The sequence below is a fragment of the Emydura macquarii genome, unplaced genomic scaffold, assembly GCF_026122565.2.
Source record: "Emydura macquarii macquarii isolate MOO-44397 ecotype Brisbane River unplaced genomic scaffold, CSIRO-AGI_Emac_v2 contig_3128, whole genome shotgun sequence".
NCBI classification, from domain to species: Eukaryota; Metazoa; Chordata; order Testudines; family Chelidae; genus Emydura; species Emydura macquarii.
Genome location: NW_027133265.1, coordinates 5647208 through 5672706, shown reverse-complemented (window position 1 = coordinate 5672706; position 25499 = coordinate 5647208). Strand labels below are relative to the sequence as shown.

The 25499-nt window shown below is 38.2% G+C and overlaps 1 protein-coding gene across 13 annotated transcripts in view; it reads left to right on the top strand.

Annotated features, from left to right (window-relative positions):
* The window catches only part of LIMCH1 (LIM and calponin homology domains 1), a 275637-nt gene that overhangs the window by 179793 nt on the left and 70345 nt on the right, over positions 1 to 25499 (top strand). For 6 of the 13 annotated variants that reach the window (XM_067531170.1, XM_067531165.1, XM_067531167.1 and 3 more), the window contains exons 10-20: positions 2029 to 2319; positions 3912 to 4166; positions 5302 to 5646; positions 6466 to 6771; positions 7273 to 7617; positions 8773 to 9039; positions 9997 to 10032; positions 15597 to 15723; positions 18511 to 18668; positions 18928 to 19336; positions 24612 to 24833. In XM_067531170.1, coding sequence (XP_067387271.1) covers positions 2029 to 2319; positions 3912 to 4166; positions 5302 to 5646; positions 6466 to 6771; positions 7273 to 7617; positions 8773 to 9039; positions 9997 to 10032; positions 15597 to 15723; positions 18511 to 18668; positions 18928 to 19336; positions 24612 to 24833 — 2761 coding nt within the window. The remainder of the gene's footprint in view (positions 1 to 2028; positions 2320 to 3911; positions 4167 to 5301; positions 5647 to 6465; positions 6772 to 7272; positions 7618 to 8772; positions 9040 to 9996; positions 10033 to 15596; positions 15724 to 18510; positions 18669 to 18927; positions 19337 to 24611; positions 24834 to 25499) is intronic. The other 7 variants (XM_067531173.1, XM_067531176.1, XM_067531175.1 and 4 more) reach the window with 4 other exon arrangements.

Genomic DNA, 25499 nt, shown 5'->3' with positions numbered 1-25499 from the left:
ATAACTACATTAATTTCTTTAAAAATAAATTGACATATTAAATATTCATAATAACAGGAAGGCGAAGAGCATCTCATTTTTAAACAAGTATCTGAATCATCTATGACACACAAAACTATAGTTGATTCCTTCAAACTTTTCTGGGAATTACAAAACTGAATTTGGAAGATCGCTGCCCAGTGAGTGGCCTTGGATTTGAAGGACTGGAATGCTGGATAATCTAACCAGAAGCACAGTAAAACTGTGCCAGTAAATAGATGCAACACTGAAAGTGACTAGGACACCTACTAGCATTGCAGGGGAAAGAAAGGCAGTTTTAAACTGCTTCCCCGCATTCATGGACCTGTTCCCGGCTGACCTTTCTGCACTGCTCTGTGGCCTGATGGAAATCCTCTTCTATAGCTTTCTGTTTTAAAATCTAAATTGGGACTGTTAAAGTTTTGCTGAAAGGGCGGCTGAGGCTGTATGGAGATAAAGAGGGGTTTGCAATGCTCAGAAGACTTAACTTTAAAAAAAATTACAATAAACCATTTTAACAATGTTGATGGCAAAGTAGGGGAGGAAATAGCATGAACTCTTGAGCTGTTGCCATTATTTTAGTGTCTTCACTTTACCATTTTTTCTTACTTAGGAGGTGTGCAGTATGAAAAACAAGAGGCATGATATCTGAACCCTGTAATATTACTATATTGACATACCTTGCAACACTCAAGTCTCTATGCCTAGTTTTCTAGAAATCAATAAATAAGCTTTTGGGGTTTTTTTCAATGGGTGTAGAATTATGTAAATTATTCTTTATTGTCTTTTGTAAAAAGTGACTCAAATTGAATGGACATATTGCATAATTTAGAAATAATCTTAATCTTTTTCTGGTGTCCAAAAGTCAAGCACCATATTGTGGTAACCTTCAGCAATGCCGAGTGGTGGCATTACTAGTCCATCAATATCTGCCTTGGGTGGCTGATGCACTGTCTCCAGAATGCAGGTATTAATGGACACAGTATCCTAAAAACACTATCCTGTCACAGAGCTGTAACAGATGTTCTTGGAAGGATTAGATTTTTTATTGGTAAATGTCTATTTCACTGTACACACAAAGACAGATGAAAATGTTTCCATCGATGATAATCAAAATTTACAGCTAGGCAAAGTAAGAAAAATGCTTGCTGCTTGAGAACTTGTTAGTTTGATTTTTAAGGATATTTACTTTGTGTATTTTGACATGTGAGGTTGGCAGTTTGTGTTTTAATGGTTATAAAATGTTAACTTTTTGAATCTCAGTGTCTACTGTAATTAAGATGTTATTGTCTGACTCCCTCCATTGTCTGACCTCCCATTATTTCACACAACCGCGAAGATTTAAACTGATGAAAAAATTGGAAAAATGCTTTAAAATAAACATTGAAAGTATTCATCAAAATTATATTTAAAAAATCTAAGTCTGCCAAGCCTAAATAGAGAGGGACTCACTTCTGCTTTCTTTTTAAAAGAAATCTCCTTCTTGCTTTACAAAGGAGAAAAATTGGGTGGGGAGAGAGGGAAGGGAAAGACCCAGTCTTAATGACGGCCCAGGGTACAGAAAAACGGGCCGTCTCGTTTAGGAGCCAGAGTGCTGAATTCTAGGTATCCCAGGAGTTACAGTAATAACTGGAAACAAGCTTGGTAGTTTTATACTAATGCTATTTTCTTTTACCTAAAGTGTCTAAGAATAATGGCACCACTTACGAATGGCTGAATGTATAATTTGGAGCCTGTGTTCTCTACTTTTCCATCCATGGCTAAAATAATAAGTAAAGGCCTGATCCTTCTAACTGTTCATGTTTGGAACTCTAGTTGACCACCATGAGAGCTCTCCTCATGGAGGGTTTGCAGGATTATGCCTTAAACAAATAAATGAAGACTTTATCTAAACTAACAGCAGCCTTGAGCACATTTGACTAACAGCACTTATTTTATGGCCTGGAGATGAATGTTGGCATTTTTCCCCTTACCACATCTGGAACTCCGTTTAATTTTGCTCTGTGTCAGTCAAAAGCAAATATGTGAAGATAGTGAACCTACCCCAGACATCATCCTTCACAAGGAGAACCCCTGTATGATGCATTATCAAGGGAAAGATTCTGGATCAGAAGATGAAGTGGTGTGCAGAGTTCCTGACCTAGAAAAGGATGACTTTGCAACCCGGAGAGCAAGATTGAATCAGCCCAAATTTACAGTACCATTTAACCAGTTTTTAGTTGGATCCTATATGAATAAAGATAAAGGTAAATTGGAAGGTGTTAAAAAGCCATCACAGAAGGAAAAACAGGAATACGCCAGGTGTGCATACTACCTTTCTCTGTCTCTTGTAATATTTAATTCTATGTGAAATACTGTTGTTTGGTAGCTGAGACAAATCTAGCCCAAAATTTCGATAATGGATAAATAAGCATCCATAAAATCAATACAAATTCTCCATTATTTTTTTAAATTGTAATGGAAAGATTCTTTTAAAAAACAAACAAACAAAAAAAAAAACAAAAAAAAAACCTCTAGTGTTTGCAATTGAAACATTGTAGAATTGCATTAGAACATGGGAACTACAAAGTGAAACTGACTAAAAACTTACCTAGTGTGCTTTCCTTTTTTTATTGTATTTTCAGTCACCAAGGTGAGAGAAATCTGGCAATGAATATAAATAGTGAAAAATAAACTTAGATTATTGCAACTGAATGTTTTTCATTCTAATGTAAATTTATGATATCAATGAGGAAATGTTTATTTTATTATATATGGTTTTTAATTTAACACTGTTCTTTGAATCTATATAAAGAAAGGGCCAAGTCCTGTGCTTGATTATACATGTACAGCACTCTCTGAACTAAATGGGAGATGGGACCATGTAATTAGTGACAGAATTTGTTTAACATTATTTTGGAAATAGTCAGATTGGTTCCAACTTAATAACTCTCCATGTATTCCAATTCAGTGTTGTACTGTGTTAAAGAAAAGTTAACTGTGCTATAGAGAAGAACCATCTTCTGCAGAACATAAGTATATGCTCTTTTATTTGTTGATATCACGTGAGGCATTTTTAGATAGTGTGTGATGTGTGTGTGTGTATAAAATAAATAAAGATAGATCTGGAGGTCTAACGTAAAAACTCACAAATGAAAAAATGGAGAGAATATAAATATTTATTTTATATTACTCAATTTTATCATTTGTTGGTTTTTACACTAGACCTCCAGATCTATATTTAATCTTAAATTTGAACTAATATGGGTAACATTAAGCAAGCCTATCATGAGACTCTATCTACCTACAGCTGAGGTGTTCAGAACTTTTTTTTTATAAGTTCAAGTTGTTTTCAGTATTATAAAATGTTCCTTACAGTCAGTAACAATATGGCACATCGATATTTATAGTAAGCACTCGGACATGTGACTAAGGGCATCTGGAGAACATACCACATTAGAATTCTAGAATTTGGAATCTTGCAAAGGTTATAACCATTACTGTATAACGGTTTAAAAATAATAATTCTCCAGCTCTGGTACATTCAGGAGCAAAACTTGAAATCATTACAATAACTTTAACAGTGTGAGAATTGGGCATCATAACTATCAGAATGAACCTCATTACTGAACTAAACACTGTCCAAGTGACTCAGGATTTACTTATCTGGGTTAAACTCAAATCTATAATCATCCAGTGAAACTGTCTCATTAGAATGCACAGGGTAATCTAGATGAAACAGTCCCTGTTTCAAATGATTGCATGCTTGTTCAAAACCCCCCCAACCTTTCTACTTTATTCATTGTTTCAATTTGTTCTCATGCTCTGAACCTCCATTAATGACATTCCATTTATCATTGTTTAACCCCTCAAAATGGCTTTTTCTTGCTGATTTGGAATGTGCATTAAATTAGAGGAAACCAGGTACATGTGACATCAGCGAGACAAATTGTGACATATAAAGAAAACCCATTCCTGCAGTCTCAGGATAATGAGTCGGAGGAGGAAGAGCAGGTGAAAGTGCCTGATATTCAAAGAGATGACCTGGCTAACCGAAAGACTCAAAGTAAACTAACCCAGCAACGAAAGTCTCCAATGTTTGTGAAAGCTTCTATAACACAAGCAGATTTGGACACATGGGACAGACTGAAAGTATCTGAGGAGCTCAGGTATGTTGTTTTCCAGGGTCCTGGGTGAAGTTGGAATGGCAGTGTGGGCAATATGAGTTAATATTGTTTGAATCTTTCGAGAACATTTTTTTTTTACTTGAATAATGCCGTGTTGAAAATGGTTCTTTAAATACAAAACCAGAGCTTAACAAATATGCAAAATTAGTCCAAGCACCTTACTAATGCATGCAAGTGATTTGGAACTGCTCCTCTAGCAAAAGATCACAATCTCTCACCTGCCTAGTTGGCATTCTATTTTCTACCCAAATGTAGTCCTCTTTTCAGGCATTCTTTTCACTAGCTTGGTTATTGGGAGATTTCAGTCCTAACATAACGCCTCACTAAGTGTCCTTTGGTCTCATAGAAACAGTAGTCGTATATAGTACCACTTGTGAGCTAAAAGTTGTGAACTACTACAGACATCTCAAACTAGAGATGCAACCCTCAGTTAGATTTCTGATAGGGTTGAAGTTTGCATGTGATAATGCCAACATCCTGCAAACTCTGTTCACATTTTGGCCACATCTAAAATATCTCCCTTCTGCAATCTAGACTCAATACAGAACCTGTACCGTTAAGGGTTTCAGATCAAACCCCCAGTTAAATTTGAAGGAGTTCGTATTCCATGTTCACCCTCGGCTTAACTGTTCAGACCACAATATTTCAGGACCAAATTATGGTTATTTTTGTGGGGATGTATTGAGAGGAAGGAACACCTAGTGCTTCAATGCAGGAAGCAGCTATTATATGGCCATCTGCATTTGCTGAGAATAACAGGGGTCTGCTAGCATTGCCCAACAGCATCTGGGGACATGTCCAATTTGATTTGGGCAGGGTATAGATCCACATCTTGTTTGGTTGAAGGGCTATGCCTGGGGGGGGGAGGAGTGTGAAAACTACACTCCTAAAAAATAGGAGGGGCCACCAGGAAGCATGCTTCCCACCATTTCCCTGGAGGAATTATGTGATCTCTTGGCTTCCAGCCACATGGACAGTTTTATATCCTTTAATATGCTCTGGCTTTGGATCTAAGAGCCCTCAGTATACACTAAGATGTTTATTAGGCTGTTTGTGTTTTTTCTTTTTCTTTTGTCTTCTACCTTCCTTTGATTCCTTTGTTTCTGGCTCTGACTAGTGAAGAAGACCTCAGACACCCACGGGATCCTGAACCATCTGCTGAAATTGCAGTGGAAACAGCTGTTCGTGATGATTTTGCTGGCCGCAAAGCAAGAGCATACAAAAAAGCCTCTGGCCCGAAGCAGAAGTTTGTGCACTTTGGGCCAGTGACTGAGATTGATCAACAGAAATGGGAAAAGCTTAGTATTGCCAGGGCCTCACCCAACAATGAAACCAAAGAGGAGACTGGGTGGAAAAATGCTAAGACACAGACTTGCCATGAAACCTTTGCATCTGCCACTGCCTGCAGCCTCCCTACCACTGGACATAATAATGAAGTCTCCAGGCCACAAACTGATTCCAGGTATTTAATGTTGTTGTCTAGGAAACAGAGTACTGAATCCACAATGAAGCTGCTTCTTGTAGGATGCTGTGACTTGCATGTGGGAGGATGGTGGAAAGTAGTTAAAAGCTCCTTATGCTCACACACTCATTCAGAATTTTGGAGCTGTAATAAATTATCTGATGCCTTCACAGTGTCTGAGAGAGACAGATCTAAGGGTCATGCAGAACAACATTGTGCAAATGTATTCTGAGAGTCACACTTGTATTTCTGATGGGTGCCAAATCGCTAATACCACTAGGAATCTTATTAGCTAAGCCCGCTTTCTTTTTCTTTTTTTTTTTCTTTTTCTTTCTTTGCATTCTAGGAGCTTTGTTTCATATGGTACTTGTGTATTTGAAGTTGTAGTGCAGCTTTCACTCTGGGTTCTGACAACACTGATTTATTTTCCCCCCTTGAAGACTATTTTTTATTTTTCCCTTGAAGGCCCCTGAAATCTTCTGAAGTGTGCCTATTAAAAATGAGCTGTTTCCAGCATTTAACTAGGAAAGACTTGCAGTGCTAAGAAGTTACACACTTTGTCCAGAATTTACATTGACTTGGCTTCAGTTTCTTTAATCAATCAGCCTGTCATGATAGCAAGAAATTGCTAATTGACACCATTAGCAAATTACTTGGTCAACTAACTTCATTTATTCTGAAATGTTAGTAAAATTAGATATAAAAACAAAATGGATCTCTTCTTCTTGCCATTTTCATATGTTTCACTTCATCTGAGACTAATTTTTCATAATCCATCTCCTTCTTTTCCTCCTGTTCTCAATAATCTTGTGTTACTAGTGAGGTTGCGTGGTCAGGTACAGATGAATATTGCCGAGGAATTCAGTTGGCTGCCTGTGTTGTCTCTCAGAAGCAAACTCCTTGCAGACTGAGTGAATGGTATGAAAGCAGTGAGGAAGAGCCTGATGGGAGTTCACCAAACAGTGAGAGAAATGATATGATGGCTAGAAGGATGGGAACCTTTCAGAGGCAGACTGGCCCGGTTTGTATGCCATCTTCTCCCAAGTCAGTTGCCCATCATCTGCTGCAGCAGCAGAAAGAAGTAATTCCTAAGCAAGACTTGAAGATGCCACAGAAAGCAGAAAGGTCAGAGAATGGAAGCCAAAAAATTGAGCTTTCTGCTTGCTTTGCGTGTGACGCTAACGGGGTCAGTCTGTAATGTTGTCCCACTCCTTTAAAAAAAAAAAAAAAAAAAAAAAAGGCTAGGATGCATTTTACTCATTTCGTATCCAATTGTGGCATGTATTCAGCTCATGAAATTACATACAAAAATGTATCCTGGGAACATAAAACAGCTTGTTTTCTTCATTATATGTAATGACTTGGATTGCTAAATGCAGTTTAGCATGAACATGGTTATTCATCTTTTTTGAGGGTTTTTTTGGGTCAATCCATAGTTCTTCATCCAAATTTTATGAAGGCTTCTAAATGAGTAATTGCTTACATGTAAATATGGGCTGCATAAAAAAATCTAATTCCTCATTTGCTTAAAATAATAGCATACACCATGCTGTTCATCATAGCTGCCTCTTGTTCACAGTTCCTGTGCTGCTGCTAAAGATGTTAGTTTTCCATCTTTTTCAATAGTCTTCTGAGTAATGGTACCCAAAATTGCCTCAGCAGCAGTTTGCCCTTGAATTGCACAATGGAACAATATCATGGAACACTTTCACCTGTCTCTGTGGACTGTCATGTAACAAGAGAAGAGAGCCATGAGAAACTGAAAGATCATGACCAGAGTAGAGGTGGGACAAAAAACAAAGTGAGATTTCCAGATCCGGCAAAAGATGACATGATGGCAAGAAGAACTGGAGCTTTCTTAAAACAGCCTGGACCAAGTATTAACCAGTTCCTTCCAGTTCCTTTTTCAAAGCAGCAGAATAGCCAGGAGAGAACTAAGGAACTTGTAAAGCCTGAAAAGAAAGTGAAAAGGTAAAGTTATTCTCTTCCAATAGTTTCTTTCCTCCCTATGATTGCATCTTGGAAGCGAGTCTCATGTTTCACTGAAATATGTTAGTTATGTTAGTTAGCCTTCTGTTTCCAAAATAGATCCACAGTTACACTAGATAGGATTATTTATAGAAATCCTCATGTTTTATAGCATAATCAACCCCTAGTTGAGGAGGTTAAGAAGAAACTGCCCCCATGGGTAGATTGTTATTCCATATATGTCCACTTTCAGGATTCTTACATCTTGCCATAAAACACCTGGAACTGACTACTGTTGGAGACAGGATACTGGACTATATTGGCCACTGGTCTGATCCAGTCTGGTAATTACTATATCCTAGGAATACAGTAATTAATAATAAATTATAATTTATCTAGATATAAACACATTTTCCGTCAAGAGAGCCAGGAAAGACAATATTGTAGATACTGATTTGAGGAGGATAGATGATATTCAATAAATTAGGTAGCTGCGCAGGGCTTGGTATCAGCTGCCAAGCAGAAGATGTAGACTCTGGGACTAGATCCCATCTAATCAGGCTGTGGCTCCTGTCACTGTGCCAGATGAGTAGGTCTGTATGGGAGGAGTGGAGGTTTAGCTTTGTGACAATAATTACACCTTCTGGCAATCAAGAGTATCTCCAAAATGAGCTTTGAAATCATCTTGCTGTTTAATTTCTGGATGATTGTTGAAATGCAAAGTTTGTGGTGGAAAAGGAAAAGATAAACAAGATAAAAAAAAAAAGTCTGCTTCATTGTCCAGATTCTATCCCGAGAGCCCATTTCCCCAATTCTATATCTAGCTAAAATGGGAAAGGCTTGTCCCCCACAACGGAGCTAGAGAGTAATTTGAGGTAGCTGGTGTAGCTCAGTTAAAATAAACTATGCTGCTTCAGGTTTACATCTTTGGATGAAACAAAGAGGGCTGCAGTTCCTTCTAGGTTGAAGGAGCAAAATTACAAGCTCTTACCTCAATATCAAAATTCTTCTGTGCATGCCCTTAACACATTTAGCTTGTGAAATTGTATCTACTTATTACTTACTGATTCACTGGCATATCTGAGTGTATATTATATATGTATATATAATAAACAACTTCTCAAAATTATAAACTAAAAAATTTAATTGTTTTCTTAGCACCACCTCTGCTGGCTTGTTCAAACCTGAAAAATGTCCACGAGACTATGCTAACAATCCTCTGAGACTGGCAGTGCAGCCTCAACACAGAGAAGAAAAAGAACAAGAAAGACAACGTCTCCCTGATACAGGACAAGAAGTGGCTTTCACTACTCACATGAGTAATTGTAGTCTTGATCAAGTCCACCCAGATCAAACTTCACAGCGTCAGGAAGTTTCTGAGAGAAACAAAACAGTGGTGTCATCCAGAGATGAACAACTGCAAACGTGAGCTTACTATGTGAATCACAGCTTGTATTGTGCAGCCTTCTGTGTCCTGTTAAAAGTGTGTGCACACTACAGAATTTAGGTTTTGCACTTGCCTGACCTATTTTAATGTGGACTGCAAACACTGTGTGTCAGTAATGTACTCTTTTGAAACAAATAAAATAGTTGCAAGTGGGGCATTGATTTCTTTTCTACAGTCAGTGGAAGAAAATGTTTGACTACTGAAAGTATAAAATGCAAAAAAGTCTTGTGAAAAAGTTTGGAAGAAGTTCTGTCTGGAGTTTTCAGAAAAAAGCAAGATTCTGAAATGTGTGGCATCTTTAGACATGTATAATTCGCTTTTTCTTGAATAGAAAGTGAAGCTGTTGAGGATACCGACTGGTGTTCTGGATGTTCGTCCATGCCCAAAAACAAATACAAGTGTCATACGCATGCATCTAATAGCAAACTATGCACTTTTGTGAATAACACTGTCATATGTTCAAAGGATGACCTTTTTCTCTTGCAAAAAAAGTGTGGAATATTGTGGCCCACTCACTGTGCATGATATTTGTTTTTCCTGTTTTCAGTTTTGGTGATTCTGAACACTGTATTATGGAATGTTTCAATAGAGTGTTTATGTCAAGATTAACTGCATGTATGGCTATCTAATATAACAGTAAATCTAATACCATAGTCTCCATCAGGAGCTACTTCCTACACACAATTTCACATTGTATTTCCCCAAAGTTTTTATATTTTGGAAAAAGTGGTTTTGTTTCTATATAGTTTCCTTTGTGTGATTGGGTAAGTCTTATTTGTAGTTTGCATAGCCTCTGAGTGGTATGTTTCTTTTTCAGCCCACTTGATTGATGAAGAGGTTTGAGTTCAAATGAAAGTTGCCCAGCTGTGTGGTTTTGATTGCAATTGATACTCCATGTTTTTACCAACCATCTAATTTTATATTTGGTCTTGTAGATTCGGCCCCAGAACTGCTGTGTCTGATGACGCAGAGTAAGTTGTCTTATGCTCACAGGGTTGCTTTAAACAATTTAAACTGCATGCTTTCCATACTTACTACTAATTTAAAATGCAGTTGACGCATCATTATTTTGCAGTGTCCTGACACATAAATATTTCAGAAAAGCACTTGAAGGTGGAATGCAATATGTGTTTATATTGCAGAAAAGAACTTTTTAAAAAACCTAGCATGACACTAATATGCAGCTGTTGCTTTAAAAAAAATGGTGTTATTTTTTTCTTTGTGGGTTTGCATCAACTCTAATCCATTACTAGTAAAGAAAGTTAGAACTAGATCTAGGAAACATCTTTGGAAGTTTGATTCTGGAGTGGTAAATTGAGGAGTGAGTTACGTATCTTGACTGGTTAACAAATAAAACCAAAAGTAGTGTAAATGAAGTCCTTTGGTAACCTTCAAATATTTATTAGGGAAGTAAACCTTAAATTGCTAATTAGTCATGTCTTGCTAAAACCATCTCTAAAATCCCTTCCAGGGCCTATTATTACCTCTACAACTTCATTGGATTTCCTAGTCCCTTGATTTAAAGATTTTTCTTAATTTAAGGATAGAGCTGTGATGTAGGGAATTATTTAGAAGTAAACACAAGCATATTTTAATCCCAAGCAAAAAACCTTCATTTAAAAATAAGTTAAGTTTATTAAGTGAAAAGTGTAGTTACCTATCACCTCACTTGTGAAACCCAAACATTTACAAGCAAAGAAATGAGTTGTTAGGGACATCTTACACTTGTCCACATAATAACTAAACACATTCTTGTCATGTCAAAGAAATCCACACAACTACCTGAATTCCAATGAAAATTAAATACTGATTTTCCATGTTTATAAATATAAACACCACATAGATTCTTTAAAAAAAAAAAATAAAGCAAATTATATATGTTGTATGCCATTATTATGTTAGAGAAAGACAAATGTTTGACAAGTGTCAGAATTTCAAGTCGGATATTTTTTTAAATGATCTGTAACTCAGAAATAGTGTGAATTTCCTTCTCACTTTCCAGAAAATTTCTCTTTTCATCTCGTAGTAAATGTGGCAATTTTACTTCACATTTAAGCCACATTTAAGACACAACAGTTTTTAAACCAGTTACTAGAGGAGCTAAAAAAGGGCTTTACAGTGGAAAGTGGTTGTACCTAGATAAGAAGAGTTTTCTGCCACACACATGAGAAATTACATGAAGGTGTCTTATAAAGGTTTTATTGGCATGGGTAAGAGGTGGTCACATTACTCAACAGCAAAGTAATGAATGAATTATGCTATTCATTTCAAACTCATGCAGATAAAAATCCTTTACACTTCACCATCATCTGCAATTACAGTGTAGACTTATGGACTCAGAATGCAGCCCAAGCTCTGGGACCTTTTCACCTTGCCAGGGTCCTAGAGTTTGGTCTCCAGCCCAAACTTGGAAGCCTATACTGCAATGAAACAGCCCCAGAGCCCGAGCCCTGCAAGCCTATCAGCCGGCATGTGCCGGCCGTGGTATCTAATTGCGGTGTAGACATCCTCTGTGAAGACCCTGTGTTGTGTTTCTGGAGAAACTACCACTTGCCAGTGGAGGCCCTGGTAGTGCAGCTCCACTAGGAACTGCCAAGGAGCCAGGGATACTAGAACTGCTGGGGGGGAACAGGGCTGTCTTTGAATGCCCCAGCCTCCTGACAACTTGATGGGTTCTGGATTGTTCCTTGGGGACAAAGGTCAGCATCATCCCCACTGGAACGGTTTGGGGTAAATTCAGTGAGGAGATATTTCTATAGTTTCACCTTCTACAGGAAGAGCTGCTCTGAGCTATAGGCCGAAAAAGACAGGCTCACGCATATTCTCTTTCACTTCTCCCTCCCCAGATTCTTGCCATGTCTGAGGAGTCTCTTCCCCAGGTGCTCCATCCTTCTCTCTTCCCCGTCACCAGACTTATTCTGCCCATAACCACATCCACAGTGGCGAAGCAGGGCCTGTTGCAGGGCAGGAAGGGGAAGAGTGAATATCTGTGCTTCTTCCTCCCCTTGCACTCTGCTGACTACAGCAGCCCAGGAGTTGGCTGACACCACAGAACAGGTGGAGAGGGGGACACAGAGAATGGTTTGGTCCTGTGAAATTTTAAGTGGCGAAGAGCAGTAACGGCGGGGCTGTAAGTGGTGAACAGCAATGATGTGCTTTAAGGCAAGGGGAAAAGCTGTTTCATTTTAACTGCCCAGGCATTGGAGACTTCAGATTTTGAGTGTAGGGTGCCAGTTGTTAAGAGTATAGCTACACTTAAAATGCTACAGCAGTGCAGCTCCGCCACTGTTGTGCTTCAGTGTAGACACTACCCACATTGACAGGAGGGTTCTCCCACTGGCATAGGTAATCCACCTCCCTGAGAGGCGGTAACTAGGTCGATGGAGGAATTCTTCCATCGAACTAGCGCTGTCTACGCTGGCAGTTAGGTTGGTATAGCTATGTCCTTTCAGCGGGGGTGTGGATTTTCTACACCCCTGAGAGAAGTAGCTATACAACTGTAAGTTCCTAGTGTAACCAGGCTTAAGACATGTCTCTTCCCTCCCTCTGCCCTGTGTTTGCACCAGTGATGCTGACCAGCCCCATCTCCCCCAAAAAGCAGGCTGACCTTTCCTAATAACATGACACTTTAGTTTGCTATTAATAATAGTAGTTTGCTAATAACAAGAGTTTAGTTGATTTTAGGACATGACAGGCCCATGTGAACTCAGATGTGTTTGTTTACTTCAGTTCGTTTCAGTAGGTAGCTCACTTCATTTTTTTTTAATTAGTCTTGATACATCTATAAAACTATAATGCAGCCACATAATCCTGCCTACATGTTTCTAACAGATAATCATTTTCTTTCTCATAAAAAGTAGTTATTCCTCATATTCTCATTTAAATGGTGTATTATGAAGTCCTTGGGGCTTGTCTTACTAGAGATTTACGATGATCCTGAAATAGATATTTCAGCACTTTATTTGTGTTTGTGGTGTTTGGGCTTCTTTGAAACAGATGAAAAAAATGTGCTCTAATATATGGTACCATTCTCAAGAACAACTCTAAATTAGGAGAATAACATAACAGGCTTGAAAATAAGTGACGTCAATCCTAGGGCACAACCCACCAGAAAATATCTGTAGGCTAGGCAAATTTTCGGCAGTGTTATGTCCAGGTCTGTGGGCGAACACCAGATTCAATAGAAAGGTCAGCCTGCTGTCACTGAATCCCAAACTTCCAAAAAGAACTTGGCTACTAGCTACAGAACTTCCTTAGAGGTGGAGAACTCATGACAGTATGTACTTCCCTTTGCATGATCCATTGTTCCCTCTTCTTTGTACCTACTTTTCCCCCCTATTCTCTCTCCAGCACACAGTCACATAACAGCTAGGAGTTAAGATAGCTTCATCTAACATAGGATTGAATGGAAGATACCACTCATCTGTTTAAGTGGGGTGTGTGTTTGTTTTTTAAATTATAAATGTGGAGAGGAATGCTATGGAGAATGCCTTCACTAATGGCCATTTTCAGTTGATGAGGGAAAGGTTGTATCTTTGGGGCGTAGTTCATGGTCCTGATTTCTTTTCCTTGCTCTCAACATCGTTTTTCTCAGGCAGAGAAGACCTTTTATGCCAATCTATGGCCTGTTCCACTACATCAAGGGTAATAAATAGCTTGCCTTAAAGCCATTCTGTGTGAGGCTGTCAGCCAGAGCAGAGCACAATACCCTGAGATGCAGCTCCTTCATACTTCTCCCTCTGAGAAACTGACTAATGCTGGGAGTGAAAGCTAGCTCCTCTACTGAGTCTCCCTGTGTAAAAGTATTTGCCCAATTGCCATATATTACAGGACTTTAGTTAATTCCCAAGTGCTGTACAACAGAAAAGCTGGCTGAATTAGTTACTGTTGGCAAGGGGGCAATTGGAATGACTAATCAGGCATTTGGGTGGTGCTTTTTGCTTCTCTGAATGAGAATTGTTTGTGTCTGCAGGATTTGGGAGGCCTATGAAACACCTTTGAAACACTTGCCACAGATTGCTAATTTCAGTTATCTAAGGCCTTATTACTAAGAGTTCACAAACGTCTCAAATTGTAATAAATCATCAGAGGTGACAGTATTTCCATGTTAAAATTTTAAAAACCCTCCACACTCAAAATTAATTTTTGGAAATTTCACTTAGTGCGTGGCATTTCTTCAGTAAAATCAATCAATCAATCAAACCTTATGGCCTTTTAGACTTTAGTATTTAACAGAGCCCTGTTCCTGAGTAACACAATCCTTAAGTTACAATCAATGAGGAATCACTAGTGTTTCTGCTCAGCTCTCCGTGCTTTTCTCAAAATCTTTAGTAAGCTCAGTAATAACTTATGCTTGCTGTACAAATTAACGGTTATAGGGTATGTTCTGTGTCTATGGGTAACTTCCATTAGTGTGAATAGGAATTATGGGTGTGTCCTCTTAATGCATTAATGGAAGATTAAAACATTTTTCCCCCCTTGGAAAAGATTAATTTGCATCTTGATTCTTTGGAATACAGATCTGAGCTAAACCTACACATACACAACAGTCTTCATTACTGAATTTCTAGACTTTTTTTTAAACTGTATACATGGGTAACTGCACTGTTGCCTGCCATTTTAACCATTTTATCTTCATTCTGCTTCTGCTGCTGATTGGCTCATTCTAGCTACAGATGGGTTTTTTGAATACTGCTGTGGAATTATTTCATATGGAACTGCATGGCTTATTGTTTTAATGGCACAAATGAGGTAGTGTTTTGCAAGTAACAGGCATTGCAAATAATAACATACTTAGTATATTCATGTGAATGTCTTTAAACAAAATGTATGTACTGTAATCTGTGATGTACTGTAATATGTAACTATGACTGTTCAATTCTCCAAAGATAAAAATAGAAATATAAAGAAATAGTTGTTGATCAGATCATGAATGTTGTTGTACACTACTTGTGCTTTTCCTTTGTTAGAACAGATGTATTAATAGCTCATTGCTGAAAATATTGTGGTTCTTCATTAAAAGTAAAATAGAACGTGACAATTCATACTGCATGCACTTCCCAGTGCAGACTATCACAGCTTACTTACCATTGGCATTTAACCTGCAACGCTGCCTATAACACAGTACCTCTCAACCCTCTCTTGTTTTGTTATAAAATAAAAACCAATCTAGAAGTGTCTTCTCAAAATTGATTCAGGAAGAGAGCTTCAGAAAGTTCTGCATATTAAAGTGGCTCTGAGTAGAGTATTTTTAAGAAATTCTCAAATTTTTAATCCTATTAATACAGGACAAGTGATCATGGAAAAAAGATGTTGCTATCTAATATTAAAAACAAGGGATAATTGAGAAAGGCAGTGCTAATGTGCCTGCAGTTGTACATGGACCATATGGATACCAATAAGTCCTTTAATTATACTTCTAAAGAGAGAGATGTATTTGATTTTATTCTAGCACTTTCATGTGGTCTAGCTTGAAAACATGTCATTGCTATAAACTAATAAATAATGATCTGCTTATTGTTCATCCTTTGTTTAGGAGTGTGAGTATGTTTGACATGAGGTGTGAAGATGAAGCTCTGATGCAGCCTCACAGCAAGGCTCGTCATGAAAAACTACAGAATATTCACAACCAGCTGAAAGAGGATGAGGATAGATGGCAAGATGTGAGTACAGCATAATGTCGCCTCCAACAACCGCCCTTGTCAAGGCAGAGTATTCACTCCAGTTAGGTATAAAATTAACCTGTTAAATCCAGATTCACTGTGTAAATCTCTTCAACAAAACAATCTGGAGTGAGATTTTCAGGCATTTAATAAAAATTAGGATCACTGCTAAGCATAAGAGCCTGCAGTTCATCTGGCATTGGGTGACGTGAGGCTCTGTCTAGTTGTTCTGTTTGAAAAAGCTGCTCTTGCTTCCTGGAAAGCTTTGGGAAATGCTCTGGCTGGGAACAGTTCTGTTTATGCTCTTTTATCTGTTTTTCTGAAGTAAAATATCTTGCTCAAATCCATAAATAACAAAAAGCAAAACTAGACAATACAGAAGGAGCCCAGGAGGGGCACAGTCCTAATAAATCAGATTAAATAAAGTGTTATGCTTATAACATGCAAAAAAAATAATGGTGGATGATTAACAATTTTTCAGTGCAATCTCAGGCAACCAAGTTACTCCTCGAAATTTGATTAACCTAAAAGTAGAATGCTATCCCCCATAAAAACCCTCAAAACACCCCTTGTAAGTTGCCTCGAGTATTGGTCGGATTTCAGCAAATCACTGTAAACTTCAGACGTTCAAGAAAGCATTGGAAATAGGGTATAAGTGAATCAGCACCAAAGGGTTTAATACATATTCACTTTAGAAGCACTTATTCTGAATGATTAATTTTGAATATCCTGTTAAGATTTTTTTCACTGTAAAGCAATTGGTACAGTAACTTCCTATAATATATATTTTAAAAGCTATTTTTAAACACTGGAGAGGCTGCTTTTAGTAAAAGTTCAAAAAATACTAAAAGCATTCTCCTGTAAAACTAAAAATTGATTATGCTATAGTTCAATAGATGCAGCATGGTAATAGCCTACTGATATCTGTGTGTTTGGTGGAATCCCATATCAACTGGGGTCACCCAATACAGATATGTTCTTTCTGACTTGTATTTTTCATTTGAGAAGTTTTGGGACTCTTACTGCTGAAATACAAAGCATTCTGAGCTACTGTATGTGAATTTCCTGGACCGTCTCTTGATACTGCATACTGCAGCTCTAATATCTGTTAAGAACTACTATACATTCCCTTATTCAATGTCCTTGGCATCCTAAGAAAAGCTTTATGGAGAGGACATTGTATTCATGGTGCGTCATTGTTCTTGATGAATCTACTTGCTAGTATATACCCATGCAGTAAGTTTGCTAATGATTAACAGTTTCATAGATTTCAGTTGCTTTCTTTATAGCTCTGTTGATTTAAAATAAGAAAGTATAAAACAAAGGACAGTATATCCATTTTTCTCTATTGCAAGAAGAGGAGACTATTTATGTGGTTTTCCTGCTTCAACGAGAATAATTAGTAAAAGAAAAAAGAGAGAGTACCATGTTTGAAGAAAGGGATTATAGACTGATATATATGTGGATCATGTGAAGAACTGCTTTAATGAGCAGTCCCTTGAGTATAACATCAGTATCTTGTTGATTTAAGTTAAATTAAAAGTAACAGTGTGTTCTTATTTTTAATAAAGTAAATTATGCTTACAGTACCTTCTGCTAGTTTACTGATAAATTCAGTTAAAATATTTTTGGATGAAAGTGTCATTTAGAAAATTGGGAGTTTCATGAAATAATGTTTGAATCAAGTATCTGTGTAGTAATGCTGTTTTTCTTTTAAACTAGAGCTTCCTAAAGGTACTTGAAATATGTTTTGCATACTAATTTTCGAATGGTGTTGAACTAGTTGTCAAAGTGACCAATAAGTCCTTCCTATCGTTTACACATGAATATCAAACTGTTTTCTTAAAATAAAATTTGCCCAGGTAATATTTGGCTACAAAATGGTTTTATAGTTCTGAAACATTGCCTTACTGATTTTTTTAAAGTGTTGATAACATTCTAGTATCTAATCTAGGGACAGATCTTGTTCCTTAGTCCCCTGTGGCCACAAAGAGCTCTGAATTCATGAACCAAACAGGATGCAGGGAACATATGTCACAGGTTGTGTTCTGCGCAGTTTTCATCACCCCAGAGCATGACTACTTTCTGCATGAGGGGATGGAACACCGGTTGTGGATCTACTAACTAACTGGCATGTGGAGAGGTTGCAAAGCAACAAGGGAGGTTACTACCCTGTGGCTGAACAGAGGGTAGAAGAACAGCCCCACTGACCTTCCCTGACCCATGAGGAGGATTTCATCCTCTTGAACCACTGTGATTTCCACCCTCCAACATTCACTCTATGCCAAACCTGTTTACTCTGTCATGCTGTAGGAACCAGGATTTTCCCCATAGTCATTGGGACTAAGACTAAAGGTGAATATGTTGATTTTTTTGATAACTGGACTTCTCAGTGCTTTCAGTTAATATAGTACTGCAGCTGCACAAAGTCACAACAGTCCCATCACAAATTAAGATTAGTGACATGACCAATAGAGAAAAAATGAATTGGCAAAGATGTGAAAACTACAGTGAAACCCATTGACAGAAATATTCAAACAATTTTTTAGATTTTTAAAACAATATAATTTCCTTTATCACTTTTTTAAAAATTAAAGATGGTCACATTCGTGGCCATTTAGGTGTGTGAAATCAGTCTGTAACTGGAGGCATTCAGTTATTGAGTAGTCAGCCGTCGTTCGGGGTGTTCTCCTATTGGTTAAGTAACAGCCTTACAGCAGATCATTTCTGTTACCCAGTTTTTGGTAACATGGTTTTTGAATATACACCTCTTTCCTTCTGGTATAGGATCTGGCACGGTGGAAAAGTCGCAGAAGAAGCGCTTCACAGGATCTAATAAAAAAAGAAGCAGAGAGGAAGAAGATGGAAAGACTATTGAGTGGCAGTGATGGAACAAGTGAGCGAAGGAAAAGCATCAAGACCTACAGAGAAATTGTGGAGGAAAAGTAGGTTGTTCTTCTGAAGTGCATTTGCATATCTAAGAATACTGTGTGCTTCAAGTGTTTTGTGGAGCTGTTGCTCTGCTTGTAGTGGGGGCATCATGCCCGAGGAAAGAAATGAACTGCACTTAGTTACACATAATCACTGTAGCATGGATTGTAGAGGAGAATTTGGCCCAAATTACAGCTTGGGCTTGGTGCCCATGCGTAACTATTTCAGTGTTAATTTTTTATGGTAATCTTTCTTGTGTTGCCTCCCACACAGAGAGAGAAGAGAGAAGGAGCTGCATGAAGCATACAAGAATGCTAGGTCACGTGAGGAGGCGGAGAGCATTCTCCAACAATACATTGAAAGATTCACCATTAGCGAAGCTGTCCTTGAACGTTTGGAGATGCCAAAAATTCTGGAAAGAAGCCATTCAGCGGAGCCAAATTCATCATCGCCACCGAAGGACCCAGATCCAATGAGATACTTACGACAGCAATCGCTGCCTCCTCCAAAATACACTGCCATGATTGAAGCAACCATTGTTCCCACCAACGAATTGGAAGCCAGTATTTCAACAGGCCAAACATCTCCAAACAAAACTGTTGTCTCCAAGGCTGTGCCTATGCTGACACCCAAGCCTTACTCACAACCCAAAAACACACAGCAGGTCTTGAAAACCTTTAAGGTAGGATGCATTGCACTGAATTCATGAATGTAAAAGGCAGATTAGGATTAAGGAATATGGGATGCAACATACCCATATATTACAGAATCCATCATTTTGTTTTGGTGTGGTGAGGAAAAATAAATAAATTATGGTCTGCGGGGGTTGGAGCATCGCCTGGTGTTAAAGTTGCCTCATGCTTTCATTATAAGACTGTTTTCAGTTGCTTAAAACTTTGTGAACCTTTAACCATTCAGACTGAAATTTTCCATTTCAAAATGGTTCAGTTGTTTCCAAGAAAGAGGCTAGAAAAGAATACACAGTTTTGTCCATGTTTAAAAAAAAAAAAAAAAAAAAATTCTGGCAACTTTTTCTTTGAAAAACTCTAGCATAACCAAGTTTGGAGCTGGAAATTTAAGTTTGGCCTGGGAATGGCCAAGGTGTCAGGGATATTCCTTTTGCTGTCCTTGGGAAAATCCACCCAAATTTGGCCAAGGTATAAACCTTTGAAAAATCACAGTTCACACATGCTTGGAGAACGGGACTCGGACCAGAAGCCAGAGATGGGTAAGAGTCAGAACTAGGTCAGTGACAGGTTGGAGGAAATGGGGCCCAAGGAGTCAAGGATGGGGGACTCGGCAAAAGAGTCTGTGCCTATTAGAATACATTCCCCTCCAGAGCCTGGAATGGAACCCATTCCATTTCTCAGTCATGTCATTCCTCTACCAGTTACTCTGTTAGCTCAAGTGGCTAACAGATTCCAACCGCGCTGATGGCCTGTGTGTCAGTATGTCACACAATGACATTTTTGTTTTTGAATTCGCTATTTTAAAAAACTAAGAAAGTATGCACACACAACCTACATTGAAAGAACATTAAAGTTGCAAAATGAAAACCGCAGATGAGGAAATGCCAGGATTAAGGTCTCCTGTATAATCTTAATTCAGACTCCTTGTGCATATGCATTATGATGCAGTCTTTAATTACATGATCACAAACTATTTTTTCCACAGGACCCTTACCTCATTCGGTGCACAGGACGGATGGTGCTCCCTCAAAGAACAGTTATACAATATTTTGTTTTCTCCTCATTGTTCAGTATGTGGCTCCATCCCTTATTTACCTCACTCTATTCAAATCCTGCTCTGAATAGACAGACTTATTAATTTCCTCATGAGCTTTTCTGTGGCTTTTCTGTGGTGCTGTAGTATGAGTGCTTCATGAATATTAAGGGATTTATTTTCACACCACCTTGTTGAGATGAAGGGGTGTTGTTATCCCCATTTTACAGATGAGGAACTGAGGCACAGATACATTCAATAGAAAATATTCATTGATTCTGAATGCCCAGTGTCAGATGCTGAGGACTTGATTTTTTCAGAATTCTTAGCATTATAGACCATCTTAAACATTCAAAGCACAGCCCCCAGTGATGTCAGTTGTAACTGTGTGTAGTCAGCACTTCTGCAGATCAGACTCCATGATCTCAGGTTAGGCATCCAGAAAATGAGAACACACACAGCTAGTGACCATTTATGAAATCTTTGGTTTAAGTGACTTGCCCAGCATCACAGAGGAACTCTGTGGCAGAGGCAAGGACAGAATCCAGTTCTCCACCATAATGATTTGTAATGGCTGGTGACTAGAATATAAAGAGTTCTCATATATAGATTTTAAATTAACAAATGAAAAAAGAAAGAAATCTTAAAATGCCAATAATGAAATAATCAATGCACAATTAAGCTTATCTTCTCTAAATCGTGATCCACCCTCCGACTCTAATCCTAAATTAATTCCTTATAAATAAACAAAAATAAAAATAGTTCCTATCCCCATTAATTCCCATGAGGTGTAACATACTATCCAAGCAACTCATTAACCTAAATTAGTGTATTTCTTCCTCTCCTTTTTCTGCATGATGCTTGTCTTGTTGTACTCAGCTTCCATTGTAATTTCCTTGGCGCTGGGATTGTCTTTTCTTCATGTACAAGGCACAGTACATTCCTATGATACCATATTAATATTTTATATCTTGAAATATATTTTTCTGGTGTTCACTGCCAGAGGTTTCATGTTGATTTGCTGAAAAATAAAACTAGTCACTCCATTTCTCCTCAAATTGACTTGATCTGCCTGTTGAAGTTTGAATTTTACAGCTCCTACTGAAGGACACATGGGGCTTTCTCTGGCTTCTGATCCTGACTATTTAAAAAAAAAAAAAAGTCATAAAACAAAAATAAAGGGAAGAAGCAATTATACATGGACAAACTAAAGAGAACACAAATAGTCTGCTCAGGGCTCTGCTGCTTGCTTTATGCGGGACAGTGTGATCCATCTCAGTAAGAATTATCCCCAAAAGAATTATGTTATACAGTTGCTTTACCCTGTTTAAATTAAAACACTGATATATTTATGATGCTTTGCCATGATGACAGTATAGTGACTTGCTCCAGATCAGGAGGAAGGGAATGTGTTTGTTTAACTCTGCAACCAGGGCATCTGTTCTGATAATTCAAACATTTGCTTTCCCTTCCTATGTAAATAGAGAAATGTCTTAGTCTAAACAGAGACATGAAAATGAATGGCTTAACTAGCCAATATTTTTCTGGCTTTTTTTATTTTTAAAAGCTTTCATGACCTGTCTAGTAGATAATACAACAAAATCCCAAAGGACTTGTGGGTTCACGACCTGCCAACATTTCTATTCAGAATTAAACTGTGAGTAGTAATGACTTGGGTAGACAATGGTGGTGGTAGAAAAATAGTGGAGGGGTTACTGTGGGTTTTTTTGCATTACGATAAGAACATTTGACATGCATACTAAAATTTGCTGTTCATGCTGTTGCTTTTCCTCATTTAAGGCCCAATTTTGCAAAGTGCTGAACACCTTCAACTCTCATTGCTTTCCCTTGGAGTTGAGGGCACTGAACACATCACAAAAACTACCCACTGCCTGGCAGTGTTTGGCTTTTAATGAATTTCCTTAATATGCAGAGTAGATCCTTGACCAATCATAGAAACAGGAAAAGACAGCAGAAAGAGCCATTTGCTCTTAGTCCATAGTTGGTTGTGTATGCCGAGCAGGGTTGCTATCCATGAAGATTCTATTCAGATTGTCCACTAAAAAAAGAAGATTGAGGATAGCTGAATAGAGAAAGATTGAGAGTTGAGGGAAACTATGGCACTTCCTTATAAAAATGTTTGTTTATTGAAAAGACCTGTTCGCTGTCCTTCAGATTCTTTGCATAGATTTTGAATAGTACTCTAAAGCATAAAGTTCCAAGGCATGGCTTAAGTCTGAACTTATCCTTGCATACATTTTTATTTATACAGTGCTTGTAGTAGATTAGCCATCTCAAAACATTTCACATGGCCCATGCTACCCATCTCTTATGTGGCCTCGATCTATGTAATCTCTATGCCAGCAATAACAGCCTTTGTTTCCCAGAAGTCAGTTTTCCCTCAAACACCTTTTCACTTTCTTCCCATGATGCTCCTTATTCATGGAAGGAACTCCCTTAAAATATCTTCATAGCCACTACATTATCCTTATTCAGATCTCTCTTTAAAACTCAATTTATATTCATGCCTGCAAAACATTCAACTATAGCGAAGCAGCTGATGTGCTGTGGCTGCTGCTTATTACACTGATCATGACCTCAGCTCACTGTCACCTTGTGCTTTCCCTGTCTGTCTACTGTATCCATCTGTTGTCTGATCATTCTTAGGTTGTAAGCTCTGTGGGGCAGAGACCTTCTTCACTATATGAATGTACAGTGACTTACACAATGGGGCCCTGATCCTGACTGGATCCTTTAGGCTACCCTAATTCAAAACCTAAAGAGTAGTAGTAATAAATGTGAACTTTGTTTTTAAAAAGTCGTGAGATAAAGAAATGTCTGTGAGATGGTCAAGCTAAACAAGATGCATTTAGAGATAATGTGGTCCCTTCTTCCCTAATTCATTGCTCCTCAGGGTGAGATTATGAACACTAGGAAGAGGGACCAAGATAGCTTTGAACTGTGACTCCTTTACCTTGAAAATAGAAATAGTTAACCTTTTTCTGATAGGTAATAGATATTGTCTGTTTGACATCTAGTAAGGAAGGCAGAGTGACATGTCTCCTTTCTTTTTTGGGGAGCAGAGAGGAGGCCCACTCTGCTCTCCCCCTCTTCCCCCAGCTTATTAATACTCTTTGGGTATGTCTACACTGATGGTGACAAAGTCACTGCTGTCAGATTGATCTTTCTGGATTGATTGAGCCATCAGCGAAGACCCACTCAATCGATCAGGAAGTTGACCTAATAAAACCAGCTCCTCAAGTGGCGCAGTGCAGTGAAGACACCATGCAGAATGGAAGTACAGCAGTCGATGGGAGTTACACAAGTTACTCTGTGTAGCTTGCATAACTCCCGTCGACTGCTGCCAAATTTCCAGGTAAGTGGAGACCAGGCCTTAGTTTCCAAATCCTTGTATGGCATTTGGGGCGGGGAGCTTGCTTCAGGCTTGTTCCCTTATGAGAAGTAGGATAAAGGAACCCTCGGCTGAGTTCTGCTGCTTCTGACCTTTTAAACTTAAAGCTACTGTGCTCCAGAGTGCCCAGCCTACTTAGTATTAAGGTGTGACTGGCTGATTACATAACAGTTCATTGGTATAATTTGTAGCTGGTTGAGCATTCTTGCCTCTCTGTGATGCTCTGCATAACTAAAGGGTTCATCCCAGTACAGGGATGGCTTACAGTTTGGTGCAATAGTTTGAAAATGTATTGTGAAGCCATTTTTCCAAGTCATCATGTTTATTTAGAACTCTGCCTAAAATATGTGGTATCCTGTGGATTTTTAATGCATTTAATCACTTGTAAATTATGATCTACTTGGGTCTTGAGTATTATACCTCCTTAATTTCTTTTCTCTCATTCTGCTCTCTGGGTTTTTATTGAAACTTTCCCATCCATAATTTGCCCTATCTTTCCATACTCACTGAGTCACCACCCTTATTTTGTTGTCCTCTTTAAAAAAACGCTTTTTATGTTAATGCCCACAAAAGTTGGGCATTATAAATGGGGGAGAAAAAGTTTATCTTCCCCTCTTGGATTTCCTAATGTATCCTATATCCGGAGTGTCTATATTTTGATTGTAAACTCTTCAGGGCAGAGACTGTCTGTCATTTTGTGCATTGGATGGTGTTAAACCACTGTTAGTATTATACCGAGTCTTTATTATTTTATTAATAAAAAACACAAACCACCGTGATCTTCTGTCTTATTTCCTCAGAATATGTATTTATTGTTCTGCAGGTAGATGGAAAAGTCAGCATGAATGGAGAGACCTTCAATGGCGTTGAAGAGAAGGATAAAGAATGTACAACAGTGATATTTGCCCCTTCGTTAAGTAGATCTCCGAAGTTTGAAGGGGTGGCCAGAGTGGATGGATCCCCTGTAGAGCTGAAGCAGGACACCACTAGCATTGAGCTCAGTTTAAAGAGGCCTACCACTCACACTGTGCACAGAGAGCTGACAGTAAGAACAAAACAAACATCAGTTGTGTTTTCTCTGCATGTTTTCTTTTTCATAATGGACTTAATCACTAGCTAATGGAAGCCAAATGGCTAAAATTGTTTTAATTCCAGGGTCTGCCCAGGTCAGAGCATTTATACCTCTTAAAATGTAGTGTTTCTGCTTTAGGAAGGTAAAGGAACATTGCAGTTGGCTTTTGGTTTTGTATGCCATGCAAGTGATAAGCATGCTTTAAATCTGCTGGCATGTTTCATTATGTCCCATTGAGAGATTGACTGTCTGTCCCAGCTATTGTGCAGATTTATTCAGTTCTGCTAGCTGATTAGATCAGCAACATAATTAGAGTGTGTGAGCCATTATAATTAGTTGCAGTTCTCTAGTTTCAAACAAGAGGATGTTAATATTTGGCAATTTTAGCATTCAGATAGTCTCTATTCCTTTATCAAATGGGATGAATTATTGAAATACATTGGGTCAGTTTGCTTCCCAACCACCTGATCAAAGAGACTAATTTTAAGTTTTCATCTCTTTTGCTATTTTGAGGGGCAGGGGAGAAAACAGCTGGAGCATATCACATCAAGTCTCTAAATGCTGCAAAATGTAAATAAATAAATAAAAATAAACCAAGGATTATCACACACAAAAAGCACAAAAAATGTGTGAAGAAAT